General features: G+C 35.5%; 2 protein-coding genes and 2 pseudogenes across 2 annotated transcripts; 2 read left to right on the top strand and 2 right to left on the bottom strand.

Moving 5' to 3' along the window:
* The first annotated feature begins 2,622 nt into the window (after positions 1 to 2,622).
* On the top strand, positions 2,623 to 6,370 carry LOC120184259 (annotated as a pseudogene).
* A 588-nt stretch (positions 6,371 to 6,958) lies between these two features.
* LOC120184306 lies at positions 6,959 to 10,139 on the top strand (annotated as a pseudogene).
* Positions 10,140 to 17,682: 7,543 nt separating this feature from the next.
* Positions 17,683 to 19,687, bottom strand: LOC120184300 (equilibrative nucleotide transporter 1-like). Its single transcript, XM_039188801.1, has 2 exons — positions 19,070 to 19,687; positions 17,683 to 18,629 (listed from the first exon to the last, which is right to left on the bottom strand). The coding sequence occupies exons 1-2, from the start codon at positions 19,599 to 19,601 to the stop codon at positions 17,899 to 17,901; spliced, it is 1,263 nt and encodes a 420-aa protein (XP_039044732.1). The 5' UTR covers positions 19,602 to 19,687; the 3' UTR covers positions 17,683 to 17,898.
* Positions 19,688 to 21,164: 1,477 nt separating this feature from the next.
* Positions 21,165 to 23,704, bottom strand: LOC120184297 (benzaldehyde dehydrogenase, mitochondrial-like). Its single transcript, XM_039188799.1, has 9 exons — positions 23,518 to 23,704; positions 23,155 to 23,435; positions 22,918 to 23,071; positions 22,601 to 22,830; positions 22,416 to 22,505; positions 22,158 to 22,331; positions 21,940 to 22,077; positions 21,650 to 21,849; positions 21,165 to 21,564 (listed from the first exon to the last, which is right to left on the bottom strand). The coding sequence occupies exons 1-9, from the start codon at positions 23,594 to 23,596 to the stop codon at positions 21,291 to 21,293; spliced, it is 1,620 nt and encodes a 539-aa protein (XP_039044730.1). The 5' UTR covers positions 23,597 to 23,704; the 3' UTR covers positions 21,165 to 21,290.
* Between the last annotated feature and the right edge of the window lie 3,428 nt (positions 23,705 to 27,132).

The following is a 27,132-nucleotide window of genomic DNA, read 5'->3' as shown; positions in this document are numbered from 1 at the left end:
ATTGTTTGGTAGTTATTGAATGAATTAAAGGACAAATTGGTCAATTAATAAGAAATATATTTTCCCCTTTTATAAGAATGAAACACGTGGGGGAAAAGAAAGAGTTATCTGGGAAACTCTCTTCTTCTTCTTCTTCCTCCCGTATCTCCAAGCTCAAAGGTAAGTTTGTGATTTCTTGATTATTTGTTGATTTAAAGGTTGGGTTATGATCATTAGATGATAATTAAGCTTATGGAAAATTTAATTTGTTCTTAAACAACAAGATGAAAGATATATGAGAGATTAAAGATTTTGAGTTCTTGAATGAAATCTTGGAATAGAGTTCATTACTCATATTGGAAGACAAATTTAACTTGTCATTAACTTAATTAAGGGATATGAAGTGATAGAATTGAATTTAGAACAAGTAGAAAATTTAGTATGATTATTGGATTTCATATGGAAGATAAAATTTTGAGTTTAAAGAAGTGATTATGGAGTAGAAGTGAGTTTAAGTATGTATATGAAAATTAGGAATATTAAAGGAGGTGAAAGATGAAGAATTAAACTGAAAGAGAGTGAATTCGTGTTTAAAATGTAAATTCTGGGTTGTGTGCATCGATGCATCTTCAATGTGCATCGATGCACTCTCAAATAAATGAACGTCGAATGCAATCAGTGCATCGATGCACCTGCTTAAAATACAAACATCGAATAGGATTTATGCACTGATGCATGAATAGTGTATCGATGCACCTGTCAAGGGATGCATCGATGCATGGTATAGTGCATCGATGCATGCCTTCATTAAAAGATAAAAATAGCTTTCTTATTAGCCTAAGGAATGATACTTTAGAATATATCAATTAGTATATTGATATGTATCAATGTATTAATATGTAGATTTAGAACGTGATCTCGTTCCGGAACAATTGAAGGATTAGAATCGAGTCAAGCAAGGCTAAGGTGAGTACATATTAGAAGTATGGTATAAGGGAATAAGACTTGTAATAAGTCTAATTCCTATGTTGATTTTCATAGCACAATAATTATAAACATGCATACATGATAATTATTATGATAAATGCATGAAGTATATATGTTCATATGATTTGATAAATGATATATGTGAAAAGACTCAAATGCACATGTGATATGATAAGTGATATGAGCTATGTGATCACAAGAGAAATGACATGAACACATGAAACATAAGAATAATGCCCATGGTATACGATATGAGAGCTACATGTATAGTTGGCATGCCAAGAGTCGAAGGTTCTACGTGGTGGTTCTTCGGGACGTATATGTATCATTTGGAACATTTACAGTGTCTTTTGAGACATATCTGATCCACTTGAATATGTATATGGTTCTTAAGGAGTGGTCATTCGGGACAAATACAGTCATAGGTCCTTCGAGACAAATTTCATAGCCCCTAGTAGGACCCATACGAGCTGTGGTGACAGTATAGTGTACAACCTCAATGTACTTGAATACCTTGAGTTCTCAAAAATGTACATGGGCCTATAAAAGGTTATCAAAGGTAATTACATTGTTATAGTTATATGTTATCATATTATTATTGTTTACATTGAATTGTATACGACAGGATTGAATGGATAGATTGCATGTTCATATTCATACTGAATGCATTATTATTATATTTATATGTCTCACTAAGTCTATGACTTAGCGTGTAAGTGATTTACACGTAGGTACTAAGAATCAGGAAGAGTGGAAATAGGGTTGCAAGAATAGCAGCAGCACTGCTAGAAGATCATATCAGAAGTAACGGATAAAGTATGTATTTTGTCGTGTATATTGTTGGCATGTAAGAAAAGTGTCTGTTACAAATGCTCTGATCAGTTTTGTCTTGTTTTGATTAACTTGGGTAAAGTAACAATGTTATTTTAATGAAAGTTTTAAATTTCCATGATTTTTTCGTCAATAGTCAGAGTTTGAAAAGCCAATGTGACACCTCGGACTCGTATCCGGGTCGGGTACGGGTTAAGGGTGTTACAATGCTCATCCTGATAAAATATTTTATATTACTCGTATAGGTTTGCCCACTCTCAAAACAAATTTTTAGATCCGCAATTCACTGTCTCTCTCCACATCTCCATAGGTAACATCGAAACCTTGAATTCTCTCAACTCTCTCATTAATATGTAAATTTATGTTTTTTAACAATTTGCATTTCTTTCTCTTTGTATTTCATTTGAAAATGTTTACCATATTTCATCATCATTCTGTTAGGTGACCAGAAACGAGAATTCGCAGACTCTAATTCGTTAGATTTGTCTCAAGTTAATCATGGAAAGTTAGACATTTTACTGTTCTATCTAAAATTACTATTTGTGATTAGAGTTATGCTTCTTGTTAGATAGAATTTTAAGTTGCATTGATCCAAGTATTGTTCTTGGATGTAAAAGTTTATTGTTTGGATATGAATAAACATCAATTGGAGTTTCAAAGTTGATATCACTTTAGTTAGATTCGAGAACATTTTAAATGTAGAATTATCTGATGTAACTTCTGCCATGGTTAAGACGCTTATTTTATCATTATGTGGTGCATTTTTTTTGTCAAATATGGTTTTGTTAATCTGTTTCTCTATGTTTTCGTTCCGAATATATTGAAATGGCGGAATCGAAGTCGTTGAGGAAACTTGTTTTCACCAAGGTGGACCAGCTTCGCCCTGCCACTGGTAGTTACACTCTTATTGTCAAGGTTGTCAAAGCGAAGATGGTGTTGTAGAAGGGTCGTGTTGATGGTCCTCAAGTTCGTCAAATACAAATTGTTGAATGCTTGGTAGGAGACGAGACGAGAATGATCATCTTTACCGCTAGAAATGAACAAGGTATATTCTTATGATCCAAGTTTGAATATGGTTAGTCATTGTTTTGTTTCATTGGACTGCATGTGGTGTGAAAATATTTTCAGTTGAACTCCTACATAGAAGAACTAACAATAGATTGAATAACTTCTAGAATCCCTAGTCCCTCGAGAACTTTGGCTGTTCCCATGGAAGTGTAACAATATTCATGTCTGTTTTACTGTCCATGTTCGGGGTTCGGTTCGTGTCTGTCCCTCGCAACAATGTCGTCTCCAAGTTTCAAATTTGGGTCTTTCCATGGGAGTGAAATGTGCCTTATTATTGCACCCCCAACATGTTGAAAGTTCAAAGCAAAGTTGTCACTGAACTTTGAAAATGGTTTTCAAGTTTGGTAGATGTTGGTTTTCAAAGGTAGGCACCGAAAATGGGAAAGTCAAAAGGGGATATTATTGTTGATTTTTTGTAATGGTTAAATCATACAATTAGTCATTATACTTTAGGATATTTGCAAGATTAGTCCTTAAGCTTCAACTATAAATACTCTAACTCATTTAGCTTCAAAATCATCCCAAAACATTTCTTTCTTCCAATACTAAAGAGTTTAGAGAGCTTTCTTGTGAGTTGTGAGTGTTTTGTAAACACCTGTAAATTTTCTTTCTTTAGTAAAAGATCTGCAGCAGTCCGGAGACGTAGGCAAAATTGGTTAAACTCCGTTATCAATTTTGGATATTATTTTTCCTCTTTTATTTCACATTCTTGTTAATGTCCCCTTGAAATTTTATGGAATTCAAAAAAAAAATTAAAATTTGAAGTTTTTCTCATAATATATGTTTATGCCCATCCTGATAAAATATTTTATCATATCTATTAAGATATAAATATTTTATATTACTCGTATAGGTGTGCCCACCCCAGGGTCGGCTCTGGGCAGGGGCAAGAGGAGCACCCGCCCAGGGCCCATAATTTTAATTTATATTAATTTATCATATTTTAATAAATTAAATTAAAAATAGGTTCCATAAATATCAATATATTATTTTCTTAATTAATGCAAGAGATCCCATAAACTTATTTCTTATTGATTTATTGTTCTCATCATAACGTTAAAAACTATATTAATATACTAAATTAAAAGCAGTGCCCATAAATATTAATAAACTAAATTAGAAGCATGGCTTATAAACTTATTTCTTATTGACTTATTGTTCTCATCATAACGTTAAAAACTAAATTAATCATAATGTCAATTTTGAAAACTATAGAAATAAGGGGTTCGAAGCTAGTATAGATATTGCTAAAAGTCTTGCATTAGATATGAACATAGAGCTAATTTTTCCGACTAAGCGCTGTATTTTTAGAAAAAAAGACAATTTGATGAGAATTACCATGATAAAGAAATGCAATCAGCAGATGAGTCTTTCAAAGTTAATTATTTTGTTGTTGTTGTTGATATGGCGGTTGCTTCTTTGAAAGATTGATTTGAGCAGTTAAAGATTTTTTAAAATTATTTTGGATTTTTAATTGATTCTACAAGGTTGAAGTCATTGGATGACAATAAATTAAAAGAATGTTGTAATAATTTTAAGATTATTTTTTCTTATAATAATTTGTCGGATGTTGATGCAGATGATTTTTATTCTAAAATGAAAATATTGCAATTGATTTTGCCAAATGTATTCATGTCAGCGCTTGAAGTTCTTGAGTTTGTTAAAGCTAGAGATTGTTATCCTAATGTTTCAATTGCTTATCAAATCTTATTAACAATGCTGGTAACTGTAGCATCCGCGGAAAGAAGTTACTTAAGGTCAACAATGTCATAAGAAAGATTGAATGGGCTAGCTATGTTATATATTAGAAAAATATGTTGGATGCATTGATGTTAACACTATCATCAATTATTTTGCATCAAGAAATGTTCGAAAGCAATTTTTTTATAAGTATTTATATGCTTAAATATGTTTTTGACATTTTTGATATTGTAATGAATTAATATTTATTTAATTTAATAAAAAATAATTAAAAAATTATATTGCATATTTTTCAATATTCTTTTAAATTAGGGCTCATTTTTTTAATTTTACCCCTGACCAAGAAAAAATCAGAACCGGCTCTAGCTCACCCTCAAAATAAATTTTTAGATCCGCAATTCAGTGTCTCTCTCCACATCTCCATAGGTAACATCGAAACCTTGAATTCTTTCAACTCTCCCATTAATATGTAAATTTATGTTTTTTTAACAATTTGCATTTCTTTCTCATTGTATTTCATTTGAAAATTTTTACCATCTTTCGTCACCATTTTGTTAGGTGACCAGAAACGAGAATTAGCGGACTCTGATTCGTTAGATTTGTCTCAAGTTATTCAGGGAAAGTTAGACATTTTACTGTTTTATCTAAAATTACTATTTGTGATTAGAGTTATGCTTTCTTGTTAGATAGAATTTCGAGTTGCATTGATCCAAGTATTGTTCTTGGATGTAAAAGCTTACTGTTTGGATATGAATAAACATCAATTGGAGTTTCAAAGTTGATATCACTTTAGTTAGATTCGAGAACATTTTAAATGTAAAATTATCTGATGTAACTTCTGCCATGGTTAAGACGCTTATTTTATCATTATGTGGTGCAATTTTTTCGTCAAAGATGGTTTTATTGATTTGTTTCTCTATGTTTTCGTTCCGAATGTATTGAAATGGCGGAATCGAAGTCGTTGAGGAAACCTGTTTTCACCAAGGTGGACCAGCTTCGCCTTGCCACTAGTGGTTACACTATTACCGCAAGGTTGTCGGCGCGAAGATGGTGTTGCAGAAGGGTCGTGCTGATGGTCCTCAAGTTCGTCAAATGCGAATTGCTGAATGCTTGGTAGGAGACGAGACGCGAATGATCATCTTTACCGCTAGAAATGAACGAGGTATATTCTTCTGATCCAAGTTTGAATATGGTTAGTCATTGTTTTGTTTCATTGGGTTGCATGTGGTGTGATAATACTTTCTGTTGGAAAAGTAGCGAAGACTTGTGTTTGATAGTTGCTTAACACAATTTATTCTGAAAAGGTTTATCTTAGGTTGGTACAGATTGAACTCCTACATAGAAGAACTAACAATAGCTTGAATAGCTTCTAGAATCCCTAGTCCCTCGATAACTTTGGTTGTCCCCATGGAAGTGTAACAAGATTCATGTCCGTTTTACTGTCCATGTTCGGGGTTCGGTTCGAGCTATCCCTCGCAACAATGTCGTCTCCAAGTTTCAAATTTGGGTCTTTCCTAGGGAGTGCAATGTGCCTTATTATTGCGCTCCAACACTTGTTAGAGAAGTTTATTACTTGAGAGCTAAGACAATCTTCACTTTGTAGTGGACATGGTGAAAGAGGGAACTACTGTTACACTTTGCAATGCGAAAACAGACATGTTTAAAGGATCGATGAGGCTTGCGGTGGACAAGTGGGGTCGCGTCGAGGTCGATGAACCTGCAAGTTTCACCGTGAAGGAAGATACCAATTTGTCGCTGATCGAGTACGAGCTGGTTGATGTTGTTGAAGAGTGATCTTTTGTGTATCTTTGTCCGAGCAGCGATTGCTTTCCTTCAATATTGTGAACCAAGAAAAAGTCGAACACAACAACCATGTTTACCCAACTATTTGATAATTGATTGTAAGCAAATTTCGATTGAAAATAATGGCTTAAACTATTGGATTATAATTTTTAGGGTAAAATATGTATTTAGTGACCCAACTATTTTTATGATCTTGTTTCGGTCATCTAACTATTTCTTTTTTCAAAATCATACTTAAAATTATGTTTTGGTTATTTGCTGTTAAAAATATAGAATTACTAACGTGGTAATATTTTTATTTTTGTAATAATGATTTGACATTATCTTATGGTGACATGTCAGTATTATCGATATTTTTTAACAACGGGTGATCAAAATGGAACTAAAACGTAACCTTAAGTATTATTTGAAAAAAAAATTGTTGGGAGACTAAAATGAAATAAAAGGAATAGTTGAGTGACTGAATACAAAGTTTACCCTTTTAATTAAAAGGGCTTAATTTAGAAATTTTAAAATATAGGGATTACATCTTAATTTTGAGTAAAATACAGGGATTATAATTTGACAAACCCGATAAAACCCGGCAATTCTCAGTAAACAACAAAACTCAAAATGGAGATGGGGTATATGTGGATGAGGCGAGGCCGATTCGGAGCCAACTCTCTCCTCCTAGCTATGGCAACTCCCTCTCCCTCTTCTCCGGCTACCTCCCTCCGATATGCTTCCCGTCGCCCTCTTTTTTCCTTCACTTTTTTAAAACCACCTCATTTCATTACCTTAGCTTCCTCACATGGTCGTCGCTCCATTTCAATCTCAGCCCCCACTTGCTGCTCTTCTGCATCCCCACTTCTTCCACTCCCTGAAAACGACGATCTCCCTGATTTTCAACGTGGGGAAAGCTATCAAAATCTGCCCAAGAGCTCCAAGGTGCTTCTCAAAGGAATGAACTACGGCGAACTTCAAGTGGGTCTTTATTAAAAAAATAATAATTTATGGTGTGTGAAGTTTGTGATTTTGAATCTCTGTGTCTAATCTTCTGGGGTTTTATTCATCAGGAATGGTTCAATCACATGGATTCCGGCCTGGTCAGGCTTTAATGCTGTGGAAGCGTCTCTATGGAGATAATATTTGGGCACATGGTATCGATGAACTAGAAGGTTTCTTCTTCTTCTTCTTCTTAGTCTCTGTCAAGTTTACTTCATCCATTGGAGAACCGTGTTTTTCTTTTTGTTTTTTAATCCCGCGAATGATTCGATTAGTGGGTACTCGTGGATTTTAGGATTAAACAAAGATTTCAAGAAAATGCTGAGTGAGCATGCTGAAATTAGAGCCTTATCTTTAAAAGATATTCGCACTGCATCAGATGGCACTAGAAAGGTACACATGATCCTATAATGATCAAGCTCTTGCAGTTTCAGTAGACTGTTTGTTTTGAATCGGATGCTTTTCATAACACCTTAAATATGTATTTCCACCTTGGGTCAGTTGCTTGCACTACTTTGAGAGTCTTCTCATTGATTTTGAAACTCACACAGGAGGTTGCAGATTTTGTTCGTGCTGGACCGACGGATTGGTAATAGAAACAGTCGTGATACCTTGTGATAGGGGGCAAGACGACAGTTTGCGTTTCGAGTCAAGTGGGATGTGCCATGAATTGCCAATTCTGCTACCCTGGCAGGCAAGTTATTTTCCTAAATTGGCAATTTAGATAGTTTGGGACTCTCTGAAATCATTACCTCTCTAAGGTGTATTTCTTTTATTCATGGATTTACATTGTAGGATGGGTCTGAGGAGATATCTAACTGCGGCTGAGATCGTAGAGCAAGCTGTGCATGCAAGGCGATTGCTCTATGGTGATATTGGTTCCATTACAAATGTTGTATTTATGGTATGTTTACTGCAGATTCTCAGTGTTCATTGACTCTATTTCTTGGAAAATGATTATGGGTCTCTTGCCTGTTGGGATCTGCTTGTCTTTCATCTATTAGAATCTACATTTATATATTCATAATTTGGCATGTTGTGCATCTACTAGATGGAGTTTAGCTCTGAAAATGTTTAAACGAACAGCATTAAATTGGTATGTAGTCTTGAAGTGCTAGTTATTTGAGAGTCAGTTTCTGAGCGAAAATTTTCTTCTTTTTTCTGTTGTCAATCCCATATGATGTGTGTAGACACTCAAAAGACTTGTCCTTCAAATAAACATTTTTTTTTTCATTTTTACTAATGAAAAACTTGTGGGTTTTTATTCCTGTTTTTATAGACTACTAGTGGGTTCTAAGGTTTTCTTAGATTATCTGGTAGCACAATATTCAATTATTTTCAGTGAACCCTATTGTGCCCTTAACTGTTGTTGCTACTTGTATTTGAAGGGAATGGGAGAGCCATTTCATAATATTGAAAATGTCATAAAAGCTGCTGATATCATGGTGGATGAACAAGGCCTTCACTTTAGCCCTCGCAAGGTCACTGTTTCTACAAGTGGACTTGTTCCCCACCTGAAACGTTTTCTCCATGAATCCAAATGTGCCTTAGCTGTTAGTTTGAATGCTACAACTGATGAGGTATTTTATTATCATATGTATATTCCTACTGCTACTCATCTTTCTTGCATATATACACACTTATACACATAAAAGAGTTTTTTTTTTTTGACAAATCATGCAGGTCAGGAATTAGATCATGCCAATTAATCGGAAGTATAAACTAAACCTTCTTCTTGAGAACCTTAGGGAGGAACTAAAGTTCAAAAATAACTACAAAGTTCTATTTGAATATGTGATACTTGCGGGAATCAATGACAGGTTATATAATCTTGCCCTTTTAAGAAATACTTTATATTGTTCAAGTGTTTAAGGACGCGGAGTTAGATCGTACGCAATCAATCATCCTTTCTCTTTAAATATTGAAACTTGTGGAGTGTTGATTAATTTCATAATCATTGTGTGTGCATCAATTTCAAGGGCAAGTTCAAGTGCAACAGAGATTTGGGTTGATGTGATTCCATTTAACACGCATTGTGTTTCCAACATTTTGCTTTATCTTTGACCTTAAATATTGTTATTGGGTGTATAGACTGAATGTCAGTGGGTTTCTATCAGTTTCCTTTGCAATGTTGAAACTTCGATATCCCAATAGTTAATCTACAGTAAAACACCAATTCCAGCTATCAGAAATGAATATCCCTGTTGTTAATGAATCTCTGATTGCCATATTCTGAAGCCATTGACATGCTTATTAGTTTTTGTAATCTTGAATTGATATAATTCCAACCGTCAATGACATTGATTTCTATCTGCAGCATCGAGGATGCAAACAGATTAATAGATCGTGTGAAGGGTATTCCTTGCAAAATCAATCTTATTTTTTTCAATCCTCATTCTGGGTCTCAATTTAGACCGAGCAGCGACGAGAAGATGATTGAGTTCAGAAATGTTTTAGCAAAAGGTGGTTGCACTGTTTTTATGCGATTCAGTAGAGGCGATGATCAGATGGCTGCCTGTGGTCAGCTGGGGAACCCTGGTTCAATTAAAGCACCCTTGCTTCGCGTTCCAGAGCAATTCCGGGTGGCTCTCAACACTGGTACCAGTACGTGATTTCTTGGATTATGAACAGACCAAATTTTGCTTATTCTTGTCTCAAGCCTCACCTCAGACGAGTGGAGTAGGAAGTAGGGCAGGTTAGACTTGTATTTTTTTCTTATTCTTGTCGTTGAATTCGAACCGATTTGGTTAAATGTGACGTGCTTTTCTTGAAGGGGTTCAATTTAATTTACAAATCTTTATATGTAATTTATGCAAAGAAAAAAGTGCGGATTCTTTTTTTTTTAATCGTTATAAATGCAGAATATCTTGAACGAAATTACATTATAAAACTTAGATTTTTTTTGGATAAGTAATTTATATTCATCCAAAAGAAAGCAGCTTAGCTGCTACAAAACAAACTGTTAACACTAGATCAGTCCCCAGCTTATGTACAAGTGTCTATTTACATCATCCATCCTATGTGTGCAATGTCTATACAATTTGTATTTCACAACCTCCTTTATCTTATTCACAATTGCATCAACTGAACGTGTTAACCCCCTAAAAATCTTGTGATTACGCTTCTCCCATATGTGAAACAAAAAACCAGTCCAAGCGAGCTTGAGAATCCACACTCGGAGAGACTAGCCCCTCAAATTCTCAACTAGCCAATCCATTCGTTCGTCCCAGCTACACGAGTCATAACGAATCCCACAAGAATCTAGAATAGCACCCCAGACTTCCTTAGCAAAGGAACAATCTGCAAAAAGATGGTCACGGGTTTCCAGTCCATTACCACACACAACACAACCATTTTCCATGATCAAGCCAAATCGAACCAGCCTATCTTTAGCAGGCAACCTATCGAGGATGACCATCCACGAAATAAGGGAACACTTAGATATATGAGCAGGAAACCAAATAATTTTGTGTCAGCTTACCTTCTTCCTACTGACTCTGATATTATCCCATATCCATTTTGTAACACCCTCAACCCGTATCCGACCCGAATACGAGTCTGGGGTGTCACATTGACTTTTCAAACTTTGACTCTTGACAAAATTCAAAGAAAATTTAAAACTTTCATTAAAATAAAAACTGTTTATTTACATAAATTGACCAAAATAACCAAAATCGATCAGAGCATATTCAACTCAATCAATTAGTACATGCCAACTATGTTCAGATTAACCAAACACATTTAAATCATTTATTTTCTGATCTGAAACTTTGTAAGGAAAATGCTGACCTGTCTTGCTCCTCTTAGCTTTTCACTTTGCTTTCCAGAACCTACATGTGAAACACTCACACGCTAAGTCTATGACTTAGTGAGGCATTAAACTTATAAGAGAAACTTTAACTTCTTAACCATGCTTGAACATATCATATTATGCTATCACCCAAAATAATATAGCATTTCATGTAATCACATGTACAAATATACACATCATCATATCAATCATATAATACAATTCATATCACAAAAACATATACTTTACATGTAATATATATATATGTTTATGTTTATCTCTTTATTAGCCCATGTACATCTGTGAGAACTGTAGATATGTGAGTCTATTGAGGTTGTGCACTATGCTGTCACCACAGCTCGTATAGGGTCCCACTAAGGGCTATGAATTTTATCCCGAAGGACCTATGTACTGTATTTATCCCGAATGACCTCTCCTTAAGAACCATATACATATTTCAATGGATCACATATGTGTCTCATAAGACCCTGTAAATGTTCCAAAGAATACATATATGTCCCGAATGACCACGTAGAACCCTCGACTCTTGGCATGCCAACTATACCTCTAGCTCTCTTTACACATAACATGAGCATTAGCAATCTATCATGTCACATATTCACATGTACACTTTCATATCACGTCATATAAGCTCATAACTTCTTTCACATATACATATAGTCACATAGCTTCTTTTCATATTCTCATAAGATTACATAGCTTATATCTTATACTTTGTTTTCTCATGTTCACATATATCATGTCATATGGCTCATATATATAAACATCACATAGCACATACTTCTCCTATCATTACATTCAAAAGCATGTTAATACATATAATCATGCATACATACAATTTATGTCATGCATATATGTATAATCATATATTCATGCATTCAACATAGGAAATAGACTTGTCACAAGTCTTGTTTCCATTTAGCACCATAAACGAATTAATATGCACTCACCTGAGCCTCACTAAGTTCCAATCCACTTTTATGATTTTTCCTTTCTTTCGATATCTTAACTTGATGATCGTTCCGGAACTTGTTCGTGTTCGATATCTACATAATCACATATTGATACATATCAGTATCCAATTGATATACTCTAATCTATAATTTCTTAGACTAAAAGAAATGTCTATTTCAATTTCCCCTTGAAGTGCATCGATGCATTCTACAGTGCATCGATGCATTCTACAGTGCATCGATGCATTCTACAGTGCATCGATGCATTCTTTAACATGTGCATCGATGCACTACCCATGCATCGATACACAAATTACCTTCGATGTTTTTATTTTAAGGGGATGTATCGATGCACCAATTGCATTCGATGTTTCTTCTTTAAAGAGTGCATCGATGCACATTGAATATGCATCGATACACCTTGCTCAGAATTTGCATTTTAGCACGAAGATCATCAACTCTTCCCTTAATTCTTCTATTTTAAGCCTCTATTATGTCATTAATTACTTAAACCAACTTATATCCATATAAATCATCTTTAACCTCAAAATCCTATCTTCCTTATGAAATTCAAGAATCATACTCAATTTCTAACATGTTCCAAATTCCATTCAATTGCTTCTAACTTCTTAATTAGACCCTTGACAAGTCAAATCCAGCTTTAGAACTTCAAAAACCTTTCTATAACAAAAGTCCATTTCTACACCCTTCATATAATTTTCTTTTTAATTCTATATTCTTGATGTTTAAAGCTTATATAAGTTTTCCTTAAGCTTATATAAGCTTTCCTTAAGCTTATATAAGCTTTCCTTAAGCTTATATAATACTCAAAGAATCAAAATCAACGTATAAATCCAAGAATTAAACAGCTGAAATTAAACTCACCTTTGAGCTTGGAGATACGGGAGAAGGAAGAAGAAGAAAGAAGACTCTGGATAATTCTCTCTTTTCCCACGTGGTTCCTTATCTTATAAAAGGAATATAAAATCTTCCATGTCAATTGACTATTTTACCCTCTATTTCATTCAATAATTACTAAATAACCTTAATCATATTTCCAATAAATCATTAAACTATTCATTTATCCTAATTAATCACCAATTTCTGAAATTTTACAATTTGGTCACTAACCTGGTATTGAGGATGTTACACATTTGCTTCTAATTAGGCCCCCAATTAGCACAAGGAAAAAACAATCTTCTAGCCACCTCTCGAAGCCTCAACAACTTTTTTAAAATCCAACTGAAGTGGGCTTTACAATCAACCTTGCAGAAACTCACATTTTTGAAGAAATACTCTTGTATCCATGCTATCCAAATTGAGCCATCATTAGCCAAAATATTCTTTATTAGCAACAAGCTTTACTCCACAGAGAAAGATCTCTAAGTCCCAGGCCACCCTCAGACTTTAGTGAACAAATCTGATTCTAGCCTACACGAGCTCCTCTGGCTGAGGTATCACTGCCTTTCTAGAAAAAACGCATGCAAAGCCTCTCAATGTCCTTAACGACCCCCTTGGGGAGAATGAGCTGACTGCTCCAATAATTAAAGATGCTAAACAGAATAGTTTTGATCAGTTGTAGCCTACCCCCAAAGCTAAGTTTCTTGTTGGACCATTGACTTAGCTTGTCTTTAATTCTCACCAATAGAGCAGCACAATCATTTCCAGTGAGTTTACGAGTTACTAGGGGCACCCCAAGATATCTAACAAGGAGTTGTGCCACCCTATATCCAGTAACTGATTATATCAGGCCAAGAGTATTCTCATTTAAGCCACATGCGAAAAATTCAGACTTCAGTGCATTTAATTTAAGACCTGATAATTCATAAAATCTCTCTAGGGTGCTCTGGACACCTAGCACAGATTCAAGAGAGCTATAACAGAAAACTAATAGGTTGTCCGCAAAGCAAATATGAGTTAGGGAGATTCTTTTACATTTGGGGTGGAATCTAAAAATTCCATGTTTGGCAGCAATATTCAGCAGAGAGGATAGGACAATCATCATTATGAAAAAAGATAAGGGGATAAAGGGTCTCCTTGCCTAATTCCCCTTGCCCCCTTGAAATACCCCACCAAGCTGCCATTCAAACAAATAGAATACATTGAGGTAGTAATGCAGACCTTGATCCAGTTGCAGAAAACATCAGAAAATCCCATTGCCCCAAGAACAGTCAGTAAGAAGTCCCAATTAACATAATCAAAAGCCTTCTGCAAGTTAATTTTAAATGCACATCTAGGAGAAAGGCTTTTCCTAGAGTATCCTTTCACACTCTCCTGAGCTAACAGAGTATTATCAACTATACTCCTACCCTTGACAAAGGTTGACTGATTATGGGAAATCATGCCAGGAAAGTAAGGTGTAAGCCTATTAACAAGATTCTAGTAATGGTTTTGTAAACCACTGAACAACAAGAAATAGGTCTAAATTCCTTAGCCAAACATGCATTTAAGGACTTGGGGACCAAAACTAAGGTTGTGGAATTAAAAGCAGGCAGTAAGCAAGATGTTTGGAAGAAATACCTCACAGCAGAAACAAAGTCACTGCCAACAAAGTCCCAAGCAACTTTAAAGAAACCAGAAGTGTAACCATCATGGCCTGGGCTTTTGTCATTTCCTTGTCTAAAAAGGGCCTATTTGATCTCCATATCACTCACCTCCTTAGTAAGTAAGATATATGCTCCTTCAGGCAAAGAGAAATTCAGCAAATCTTTCAAGTTTTCAGCTGAGCACCCTTTAACTAAAGGGTCAGGAGAGCCAATGAGATTAGTGAAGTAACCCACTAATTCAGCAGCTATTCCTTCACATGAGTCATAGCTCTGCTCATCCTCACCTTTAATGACTCTTATAGTGTTCCCTTTCTTGTTAGATTGAACCCTCTGGTGAAAGAACTTGGTATTCAAGTCTCCCTCCCTTAGCCAATGAACCTTGGCTTTTTATTTGTAAAAACAAGATTCAGCAACTTCCAAGTCCACTAAATCAGCACGAATCTTCATTTCTTCATCAATCATCCTCTGATTTGTGTGAGCCAGGTTAAAAATTTGGATTTGCTCCAATTCAGCCCTTTTATTTTTGACTCTACCAGAAATATCAAAAAAATACTCCAAGTTAAACTCCTTAATTAGAGGCTTAAGTCTTTTCATCTTGTTAAACATACAGCTCATGGCAGATCCACCACATTGGCCCTGCCAAGAATCCCTAACAGTATCCAAAAACTTTTCATGGCCAGTCCAACAATTAAAAAACTTGAAAGGCCGAGGATTCTTGGTCATAACTCCCTTGTGTGTCCACAGTAATCCAAGGCAGTGATCAGAGACTCCCTAGGCTTTGAATTCAACAAAAGATTTTGGGAAATCCATCAGCCATTGATCATTAACTAAAATTTTGTCCAACTTTAGGGCTAAATAAGAAACTTCTTGTTTATTGGACCAAGTGAATAAAGGTCCAAGGAATGGATGATCCATAAGCTCTAGACCCTCCATATAATCTTGAAAGTCCTTTATATCAGAGGTGCAATGGACTCTCGTGAAATCAAAATCAGAGCTCTCCTCAGCTTTAGCAATGATGTTAGAGTCCCCCAATTAGTCAAAAGGAGGAACCAATGTAATTCTCAACAATACTTAAGTGTTCCCAAAGACTCCTTCTAACAACACCATTGTTTCTGTCATAGACAGCAGTAATAGTCCCCATGATAGAAATAGCCTGATCACAACATCTCAGGACAGAGAATGGTAGATGCTTCCTCCAAAAGATCCACAGTCTGCCTCCTTCAGCAAAATCATAATTCTCAGCAAAACACCAATCTCCAGACAGTGCAGAAGTAAAATTAGCAAAACTCTCTCTTCTAATGCAAGATTTCATCAAACAAAAAATATCCACTCCACGAGAATCTAATCTCTTTAACACCTTCAGCTGTTTAAGGGGATTGTTGATCCCCCTAACATTCCAGAAACTGACAATCATCAAGATGAAGCAAGCTGAGCACTACTGTCAGTGCTCAAATTCACCACAGTACTCCTGGCTTTCTCAAGGTGATCTTTCTTTTTAGTTTTTATCTCGTTAAGCAGCGTGGCTACCCCCATAGAAGCCACTCGGGCTTTCCTAATACCCTCTGCCACAATCTTCATTTTGCTTGAAGAGTCAGTAACCTCTTTTTTCCTCTCCTTTGGCTTCTTCTTTAAAGAGTCCTGAAGGGAAGGAAATTCACCATAATGGATAATTTCCTGTAAATGGTTACCAGCAATATCTTCTTCAGCAAGAGCCTTCACATGCTCACTTGAATCTGAATCTTCCATATTCTGTGTCACAGTGGTATTCTTTGAAGAATTAACAGCATGCTTCATGGCATCCTCCAAATTAGGCTCATTGGCCTCTTGCAAAGCATGCACTGTTGTCTCCATAGCATTGCCCACTTGTAATTCCTTAGAATTGTTTCCACTGCCAGAAAAAATGTATGGGCATTGGTTCATCTCCTTGGAAGTATTAGCAAACTCAGTTGTCCTTATACTAGCAATAGCAGTAACTGGCAAGGTTTCCTTTCTAACATGTTCTATATCCTTCATATCCTTCTTCCTCCAGACTTGCACCTCTTTAAGTTTTTAAGTAGGCTGTCTAGCCTCAGTACACGAGTTAACATGGTGCCCAAATGATTTACCTTTAGCACAACATTTGGGTAACCAAGGTACATGCACCCTCACACTCACATATGACCCATCCTTTAAGATAACATGAATGAATTTTGGAATAACAGCTCCAGCTTCAATCTCCATACACACCTTAGCAAATTCGAGTCTCTCTTTTGAAACTGTTATAGAGTTCATATACAAAGGGTTACCTAAGGCACTAGTTATGTAACTTAGTCCCTTCTAAGAATAGAGCTCTAATGGAACATTATAGAGTTATACCCAAATCAACATAAATGAGAGGTCAAAACTAAGTTTTTGCATACCATGCAACCAATTTCTCAAGACTAATGGCTTATTTTGGACATGCCAAGGTTCATTTTCCAGAACACAGTCCCTCAAACCAACATCCAAGAACGAAAAAACATAAAGGTTAGGGCCAGCTAGACTAACCTTAACTTGGGAAGATTTTTCCCCAAATCGTTTCGATTATTCGTTGCATAGATCCAAAGCTCGGGGTCGATCCGATAAATTGACCCACCAGAGCATGATTCCAGTATGCAATTCCTTCATCAATCACCAGGCGGAGGCTTAACAGTAGCCACTCCATCCTTTAGCTCAGGGAAAAAAGTCGAGAGACTGGTCCTTCGAACCCACGAACAAATCCTTCCAATCCAGACTCAAGGAACCCGATTCCATTCCAGCAACAGATCAAGAATACCCCCGAATAGTGAGAACGAACAAGAATTAAAAGCAAGGAAGAAAATCTGAGAGATCATTAGACCTGCTAACGTGCGCCCAGAGAGTCTTCGTTCGTTTCTCATTTTTCCCAATATTTTTTCCCTTAAAACTTAGATTGGTATAGTGCAAATGTTTTCCAAGTAAATTGACGTAAAATATGTGAACATGATATGGATAAATAAATATGTCCAGAAATTTGTTTTCCGGTGAAACAGCCCATATTCATTTTCCAGAACATTTGATACATCATACGGTTTTAAGGCACAGACATACTACGAGAGCAGTTATGCATGCATTGCACAGCATTTATCATAAAATTTTACAAGTTTTTTGTCACCTTTACAAAGATGAAAGCACCATTAACAGAAGTTTATGTTGATCACCTGTACATGGAATCCGAAAGGAAGAAAAAGCTTGAATATCAGATGACCCAGAACCAGGCTATGACCGATCCTGATGCCAGACCAACAACTAGAAACAAAACCATAACAATGCCGGAAGTCTCGGCGTGTTGTATCTGAACAGTCTTGGGAGCCATGATCATTAACACACTTGTCAAGTAGCCGTTAGTTAGCCCTAGAAGGCAAGTTAGTAACGAGATGGGAATCTCTGTCCGGAAGAACCGAGGACCGTGCAAGCAGCCTATGAAGATGGGAAAGAACAGTAACCTCACAACACAAGCATAAATTACAACCTTTGCATTTTCAAGGAGGTAGACAGCGGTCAACGATTTGCCAACCAGGTCAAACACATTGAAGCACATAATTAGGAGGACTGGATACCAGTCTTTGAGAATCAACGAGTGCACGTCTTCTGTGATATATCCTGGAAATATAGCCAAAGTCACAAGATATATGAGAACGACCCCAAATCCATACCATTTGACTGTTCCTACTATATTCCACAAGGTTGCTCTCCAAACAGGCCCGGTAATCGGACCTTTCTCCACATTTTCCTCCTTAACAGCCTCGGTCTTCAACTCCTCATAGTACTTCATAATCGGAAGTCTGTGTGCCACATTGTACAAGACTATGCATATAACCATGAACACAATGCTAGTGAAAAAGTAAAGATATGCGCTTTTTCTCAGGCCATCAGCATCTTGTGGAAATACAGCTTTGGTTAGGAGTCTCAGCAGTGAAACAAGGACCCCTGAAGCCAACAATTTGACAAATTAAAAATTGCATCAGATGCAATATTTATCACTAATCAGTATCACCCCCGGTTAATAACAAGAAGCAGCACAGTGCTGCATATAAACAGATTCAGAGTTCATAGTAACTAAGGATTAATCGGGAGCTTTATTAGGTATCCGACGAACCGGGGCGAACTTTGTGCTGTAACAGTGAAACATACCTTGAAAACAACCAAGTTATGGTCGACAAACCACTAGTAAGGTTACTATTAAGTTAAACAAAACAGCTCAATTTCTCAGCTCTCAAGTAATCAATGAACAAGTTCCTTAGCAATTAAGTAATGACTTTTTAAGTACTAATCCACTAATCCAACTTTCAAGCATTCATGAGATCAAATAATTAAATCAATATCCATATCTATAATTACTAAAAAAAGGGGGGTCTTTGTTGAATTACCAGAACCGCCGGATCCGGCAACAATGGCCTGCATGTAGCGTTCCGGCAGTTCCCCAGCCGCCCCGAAGAGCCCACCTTGAACAAGCGCATCTGATATACCTGCCAAAGCGAGAACCCCGACGGTAACGTAGAAACCGTCATACAACCCGACCCGACCCTTTACATAAACCGCATCCATGACAGGCACGATGAGGAGGGAAACCACGAATAGGACCAAACCAACATTGATCCGCACGTAACCTTCACTCTTGTGAGCATATAACACAATGATGACGAGGCTGAAGAGGTTGACCACCATGTAAGAGACGGCGAATACACGATCCACCGAAGCTTCCGGGTAGATGTAGGAGAAGTAATCGACGGCGGTGATGAAGGAATTCCATGGGAGGAGGATTCCGACGCCTAAAGTGAAGTAGATGATGTAGGCCAAGTTGAATCTATCCTCCTGCTTCGGCGATTGGCGGAGGAGGAGGACGGACTCGGTGTCGGGTTCTGGGCCTCCGTCGGTCGTGGATGCACCGGAGAAACCCATTCGGAGAGTTTTTTTTTTCCTTTAAATTTAGAATAAATGCAAACTAAACTTGAATCACAGTTTCCCCAAAAACGGGTATGGTGGGAATGTGGATAGAGAATTTAAGGGGATATTTCCAGTGTGGCAAATGTGACGCCGTTTTGTAACCTGCTTCAATAATTATTCCGTCCTCGTCTTTACCTCTCTTATGCAACCTATAAGGGTAAATTTCAAATTTTATCACTGAACATTTAACTCTCTCTTATTTTGATCACTTAACTTTAAAAGATTTCAACTTCCTGCCTAAACATAATACTTTGAGTTCGTTTTTTATCATTGCATTTTACTCTCTCTCCTACTTTAGTCACCAAAATAGTTAGTGACATAAAAATGATGTTTTAAAGAAATAAACTTTTCACTAACGCAACGTCGTTTTGCATCTACTAATAACTCATTTTATCGTCATTAACTATTTAACGGTCGAATGACAAAAAAACCTAATATATTAAGTTCAGTGAAGAAATTAAAAATATTTAAAGTACAGTGAGTGAAATACGAGAAAAGGTAAAGTTTAGTTACCAGATTTGTAATTTACCCTTACTAAATATAGGCCAGATGTAGAACGTGCTCATTGTTTAGTTTAGAAATATCAAAATTAGGTCTAGTGGGATTAAAAAAATGTTTATTAATATAAGGGAAAAATACAAATTTATATGATTTGAGAAAATAATTTATTTTTAAGTTTTGACATTTTTAAGTTATTTTAGTCTACTCATATTATTGGTTCGAATTTTGAGTTTAAATTTTAAATTTTAAATAATTAAAAATTATTCTATAACTTTGTCTTTAACTAAATAAATTGATCATTTTTTATTTGACCAGTAATTTTTTGTTCTTAAATTTCTTTTTCGTTTTAAGCTTATTTTCTTTTATCTCTCTACATTAGTTTTTAAATTTCTATTAATTTAAAATATTTTATTTACAGTGAAAAGATTTCGATATTCTAACATTAGAATAATAAATTAGTTGTCCCTTATTCACAAATGTAATGGTTAAGGGGGAGGTAGGATAGTAGGTTGTTCCCAACGCCATGTTGAAAACAGTTTTCGTAAGAGACCTCCAAATTATGAAATGACTTCCGTGGGACTCGATCCCACGATCCCAAGGTTGCGCTCTACCAACTGAGCTGGATGATCATTTCTAAATTAGAATAAGATCTCATATATTATTATCATTCATGCATTTTATCTTTTCCTATATAATACCTATCTATTCTCGACATATGAAATTTTCCATAGTTCAAAGGAAATTGATTAAGTCATCTTTTATTACACTAATATTTACCTTTTCTTTTGAAAAATATAATATAAATAACAAGAGACGGACACAAGATTTTATGTTAGGGTCGAATTTAAACTTTTAATATTTCAGGGGAGCGAACTTGGACTTATAAAATTTTAGGACGAATCGAAAACTAATTTTCAATAGAAAAAACATAGAAAATTTATAAAATATATGATAATTTTAAATTTTCAAGGGAGCGACTTTCCCTGAATATGATCTCAAATTGTTTAAATCATTCGAATTAAGCTATGATAAACTCACACTCTTGGCTTAATTATAATTATTTCCCCCACAATTTTCTCTCTTTATTTCCGCCAGGTAATGAAACAGATGCAGTAACGTAAAAGACTCGTGGCGGAACAAATTTTAGATCCATGCCGGATCCTTCAAGGGGGTGACTACTGCCTTGACTTGCAAGTAATTGCTAAGACAGTGAATACCCTTTTCTCTTCCCTGTCCACTCATCTTGTACCCACCAAACGGGATAGCCGCATCGAACACATCGTAGCAGTTCACCCAGACCGTTCCCACTTTCAATGCTCGTGTCAACGTGTTCGCCGTGTCTATGTCCTGCGTGAACACACCGGCCGCCAGCCCATAAGTGGTCGTGTTCGCCCTCCGGATAACCTCGTTGATGTCCCTGCGATTAAGGGGAAGTAATTACTATTATCAGCACTGGTCACGTTAAATTTGTTCAATAGGGCAAGCGGGATGATTTTGCTCACTTGAATTTCAGGATGGATTGTACTGGACCGAATATCTCATCCTTTGAGATCAACATGTTTTCGTTTACGTTGGAGAAAACGGTGGGCTGAATGTAGTAGCCCTTGTCTCCGATCCTCTCGCCACCGGTTTCGAGGGTTGCTCCACTTTCGACGCCTGATCTTATGTACTTCATGATCTTTTCGAATTGTTCTGAATCAATCTGATTCGAGTATGCATCAGTGTAAGTACAGCTAGCTGGTAGCTACCATGAGAGAATACAGAAGGCTCTATATGTTGGTGGTTGATTTACCTGAGGACCTTGTTCAATACCTGCTACAAATGGATCGCCGACGCTACGTTTCAATGCACGCGCCTTCGCCTTCTCTAAGAATTCATCGTACACACTCTCGTGTACGTATGTACGAGAACCAGCACAGCAACATTGTCCCTACAAATGGTTTATAACCAGTGTCGATAAAAAGGAACCCAATTCCTAAACTGATTTCGGTGCATTTCATCGGACATTACCTGATTGAAGAACAAAGCAAAGTGAGCCAGCTCAACTGCCTTGTCAACATCAGCATCCTTGCATACGATGAAAGGCGATTTTCCCCCAAGTTCCAATGTTACGGGCTTAAGATTGGTTTTTGCAGCCAATTGAAGGACAATTTTTCCAGTTTCAGTTGATCCAGTGAAAGCAAGCTGTAAATTGACAGTAGCATTTAAAATGACACAGAACATGAATTACTCTAGGACTTTGTAGTTTCTTTTAACGATGTAAAGTACCTTATCGACTTGCATATGACTGGCAAGAGCAGCACCAGCAGTTGGACCATAACCTGAAACCACATTTACAACACCTGCAGGAATCCCAGCCTGTGAAAATGATTCCAAGTTAGAATGAGGAATCAATAATCAATCCGATTGTTCATGTTTCCGAAGCGAGAAATCGATACGAAAAGAAAAAGTACCTCCTGAAGTAGCTTGGCGGCATAAAGAGCAGACAACGGAGTCTGCTCCGCTGTCTTAACGACGACGGTATTGCCACATGCCAAGGCAGGTGCAACCTTCCAAGCAAACATGAGAAGAGGGAAATTCCATGGAATAATTTGACCAGCAACACCAATTGGTTCATGTATGGTTTGCACAAGGTGGGGACTATCAGCTGGAACTGTAAGACCATGAATCTTATCTGCCCAACCTAAATAACCCAAAAAACACACTGTGTCAAACACTAATCCATATAAAGAAGACAAGAACACAGTACAAATTCAGATGTTTTACCAACCAGCATAGTATCGGATCAGGCGGGAGATCATCGGCAGTTCAACCTTAGCAGCTTGTTCATATGGCTTCCCATTATCCCAAGTCTCAAGTGTAGCAAGTTCTTCAGTATGTTGGTCAATAAGATCAGCAAATTTGAATAATACCCTTGATCTTTCCTGGAAAACAACAAAAACAAATTTTAGCAGGGTTGAAGATAGCTTATTGTATATGACAGAGGAAGTAAAAGACTGTTAATTACATAAGCAGTCGTCTTTGGCCAGGGTCCTTCATCAAACGCCTTGCGTGCTGCGGAAACTGCTCGATTTATATCTTCGGCATCACCTTCAGCAACATGAGCAATCACATCTCCAGTCCTGGGGTCATACGTCGGAAAAGTTTTGCCTGAAGCTGAATCAACATAGTCTCCATTGATTAAAAGCTTCGTGTAGGTCACTTTGACCGAAGGAGTAATCGGTTTCTCTAAAGCAGCAGCGGTGGTGTAGCCACAAACCACTGATCTCCCCACTCCATAGATCCTCCCTGAAATCAAAGAACAATAATTTTCAATATTATTAGGCAGTAAATTCATTGCAGAGGAAGTAATCGATTCAAATCAACATACCTTTGGAGATCAGAGAAGAAGAGGTTGAGGAAGCCAATGAACGGGAAAGCAATGAAGAGATCCTGGAAGCTGCCGCCATGCTTGATGAATCCTATTGGTATCAGCAGTTTTAGATGGCGGATCGGATGAGCAACCGGCAATGGCAGAAGGCGGGTTATAAAGTAAGCCGATTCAGAGGAATATTTATTGACAGTTGGATCACAGTTCTCATATGTTCTTGGACTTGTAGTTCTTGCCACGTGAAAGTCGAAGCCGAGCAACGATTTGCCAGCTTTTAACTATATTTTTTTATAATAAAAGGCGCAAAGATTGAAAATTCTCCGGGATCTTGCTGCGTTTGCGTTGACTTTGAACATCTAATTAAATTTTGGATAATTTGCGCGTTTAATATCTAAATTATTATTTTTAATCTGTTTTGATACTTAAATTTTTAATTTTTTTAGAAAATATATCTAATATTTAATTTTTGTTTTATTTTAGTACCTCATCGATAAAGACTTAATAGCACTGCATTTTTTGTAGGTGAATTACATCATTCATCACTCAACTATCTTTTCACTCTTATTTTCAAGTTAACTACTCAACTTTTAAATCTCTCCTATCTTGATAATTCTATTTTATTTTATTAATAATTTTTGTGACATGATAATTTTTATTATTCTTTTATTAAAATATAATTAAAAATAAAAATAGATAAAATTTGAAGGTTGGAGTGATTGAATTAGGAGTAATTTAAAAATTAAGTAATTAAATTAAAAAAACTAAACTTTAGTGACCCAATAAGGGTGAGAAGATAATTGAGTGATTAATGGTGCAATTTACCAATAAAAACGTGCCACTTGCAGATCACTCGTTAAGTTTTAACGGCAATGTACTAAAATAAAAATAAAAACTAGAAGTTATATATGATTTTAAAAAAAATTAAAAATTTAAATACTAAAACAAAAAAATATATAGTTTAGATATTAGACACGTCATTTGTCCATAAGTTTTGGATGCAATATTAAGATTAAAATGACGATGTTATTAAATGTTTAATTAATTTAAAAATAAAAATCATAATAAAAATCATAGTTTAAGGATTAAAATATATATTTAGTAAAATAATATTTATTTAAAATATATTCTTTCATGTTTATTTTTATTTATTTCTTTTATAAATCATAAAAAATTTGTTTTCCTCAACTTACGTACGATCCATTGTTTGGCTTAATTATAAAATAAGTACTCAAATTATAACGCCTTTTACAAATAAGTATCTAAATTTTTTTTTGAATGATACATGTGTCTAACGTTACAAACGTTATTACTTTAGGTGTTCGAGTCTTAGTTGTTGTTAATTTTCTCCATTAAGTGACACGTGTCACATTCTGATAATTTTAATTTTTAAAAAATTATTATATTTATAAAAAAACCCTAATTTCTCTTAAATTACAAAAAAATCAAATCATTCCAAAACCTAACTTATCACTGTCGGTCACAACCATCGCCGACAACGTAGTCTCTGCCATCTTCCTAGACATACGCCATCATAGTTACCGCTGATTGGCCGTCGGAATCACGTGAGGTCGTGATTTTCAGCCTAGGATTTGCGGGGTACAAAATATTGATTGGTAGTCAATTGGTCTTGATTTCATAGTATTAATGATAGTCTGGGGAGGTGAGGGTGGGTGGAACTTCGTCGACAATAAAGAGCAGTGAGCGGCATGGGTTTAAGGGTTGAAATGAGGGTTTTTAAAGTTTTGGGATTTCCCAAAATTTGTGTGTTTCTTAAATATAATCTTAATTTTAAATTTTAAATAAAAATTTTAAAATTACCTGAATGTGATATGTGGGAGAAAATTTACGACCTGTACACCTAAAGTAATAACGTTTGTAACATTAGACACTTTGGTCGTTCAAAAAAATTGGACACCTATTTATGAAAAAAATATAGTTTGAACACTTATTCTATAATTAAGCCCCATTATTATTTTTATTAAATTGTGAAACAAGTGTTATTATTTTATTCAAGGAGACGTGATCCCCAATATCAGAAAAGATAATATAACATAATTTTCAGTATCGGAATATAATGAGGGACAAGTAAGCAACAGATGAGACACTTGCATCAACAATTAATTATCATTAGATGAGCATATTATATTAATTAATTAATTTATTTATATGCTTGCGCGATGTAGAAATTGTATATGTGTCGGCACTTAATTAGTCCAAATAAATTGATATTTTTTTTAGGGTAAAATATATAAACGGTCCTCTAACTGTAGGATATTATTTTATTAAGTCTCTTGATTATTAAAAATTATAAAATGGTCATGCGATTACAGAGTGTTGCTTTGTTGAGTCCCTCGACTATTAAAAGTTACAAAATGGTCACTCGACTATTAATTATGTTCCAAAATCGTCCTTTTTTGTTAAACAATTTGTGGTTGTCCAAGCTAGATGTTAACATGATGACTGAGATATGATAGTCATTTGAGATTTTAGGATCTGACTTTATTATATCACAACCAACAAGCTGACGTTTAGCTCAGAATACCGTCAATTTTTTTAACGAAAAATGACAAGTTTGGAACATAATGAATAATCAAGTACCTATTTTGTAACTTTTAATAGGCGAGGGATTTAACAATGACAAGTTGTCTACATGTTTACTTGGTAAGCTAGGCCTGCAATAGATTCAGGTAGCAGCTGCCTTAGATGATGATACAATGGAACTGGAGAAGAAGATAATTATTTGATTTGATTTGATTTTCATAAATTTAATTTAATTTCATAATAATAAATAATATTTATAAATTTAATTAATCATTTTTGGTAAAAAATATCAGAAATCTATGTACTTTTGTAAAAATTGATGTGGTCTTCATATTATTTTTCTTTCAATGTGACCCTCCAACATAGGAAACAAACCCAATGTGACCATTTGAACAACGTTTTTCATCGTTGATCATTGTGGTGTTGACGCAACTGTCCACAATATTGATGTGGCAGTCCATCGCCATGTTTGAGTTACCAATTTAGCCCATCTGATATGTCATCACTACGTTATCAACCATCGTTGATTGTCATGTCAGTATTGTGGATCATCATGTCAGCACTGTGAACTGTCACATCAGCACCGTAACGGTCAACAATAAAAAACTTTGATAAAAGGATCACATTGAATATTTTATGAGTTAAAAAGTCACATTAAGAGAAAATAACACGAGAGTCACATTAATTTTTTTAAAGTATAAGAATCTCTTATGCTTTTTTGTTATTTTTTTACTCAACTTAATCGAATACTCGTACTATCAATTTCACTTTGGGGGTGTTTTGTAAATAACTTTTTGAAGAGCTTTTAACTTAATTGAGCATAAATAGCTTATTGCTAGTCAAACACTCTATTTTTAGTGTTTGATAAACACATTTTTTAAAGAGTTTATTGTGCAAAATAAGTTAAAAATGAAAACGTTGGAAAATTCAGCGGTTTGGGAGAGTTTATTGCAAAATAAGATATTAAATGACATATTTGACCTTATTATTTTCATAATTACATCCTTGCTATAAAACCTAATATAATGAAATAGCCTCCATCCTAATATATTTTAGTGAAATTTTATTTTATTA

Source organism: Hibiscus syriacus, unplaced genomic scaffold (genome assembly GCF_006381635.1).
Source record: "Hibiscus syriacus cultivar Baekdansim isolate YM2019G1 unplaced genomic scaffold, ASM638163v2 tig00112864_pilon, whole genome shotgun sequence".
NCBI lineage: Eukaryota > Viridiplantae > Streptophyta > Magnoliopsida > Malvales > Malvaceae > Hibiscus > Hibiscus syriacus.
This window is presented reverse-complemented; position numbering and strand designations above follow the sequence as displayed.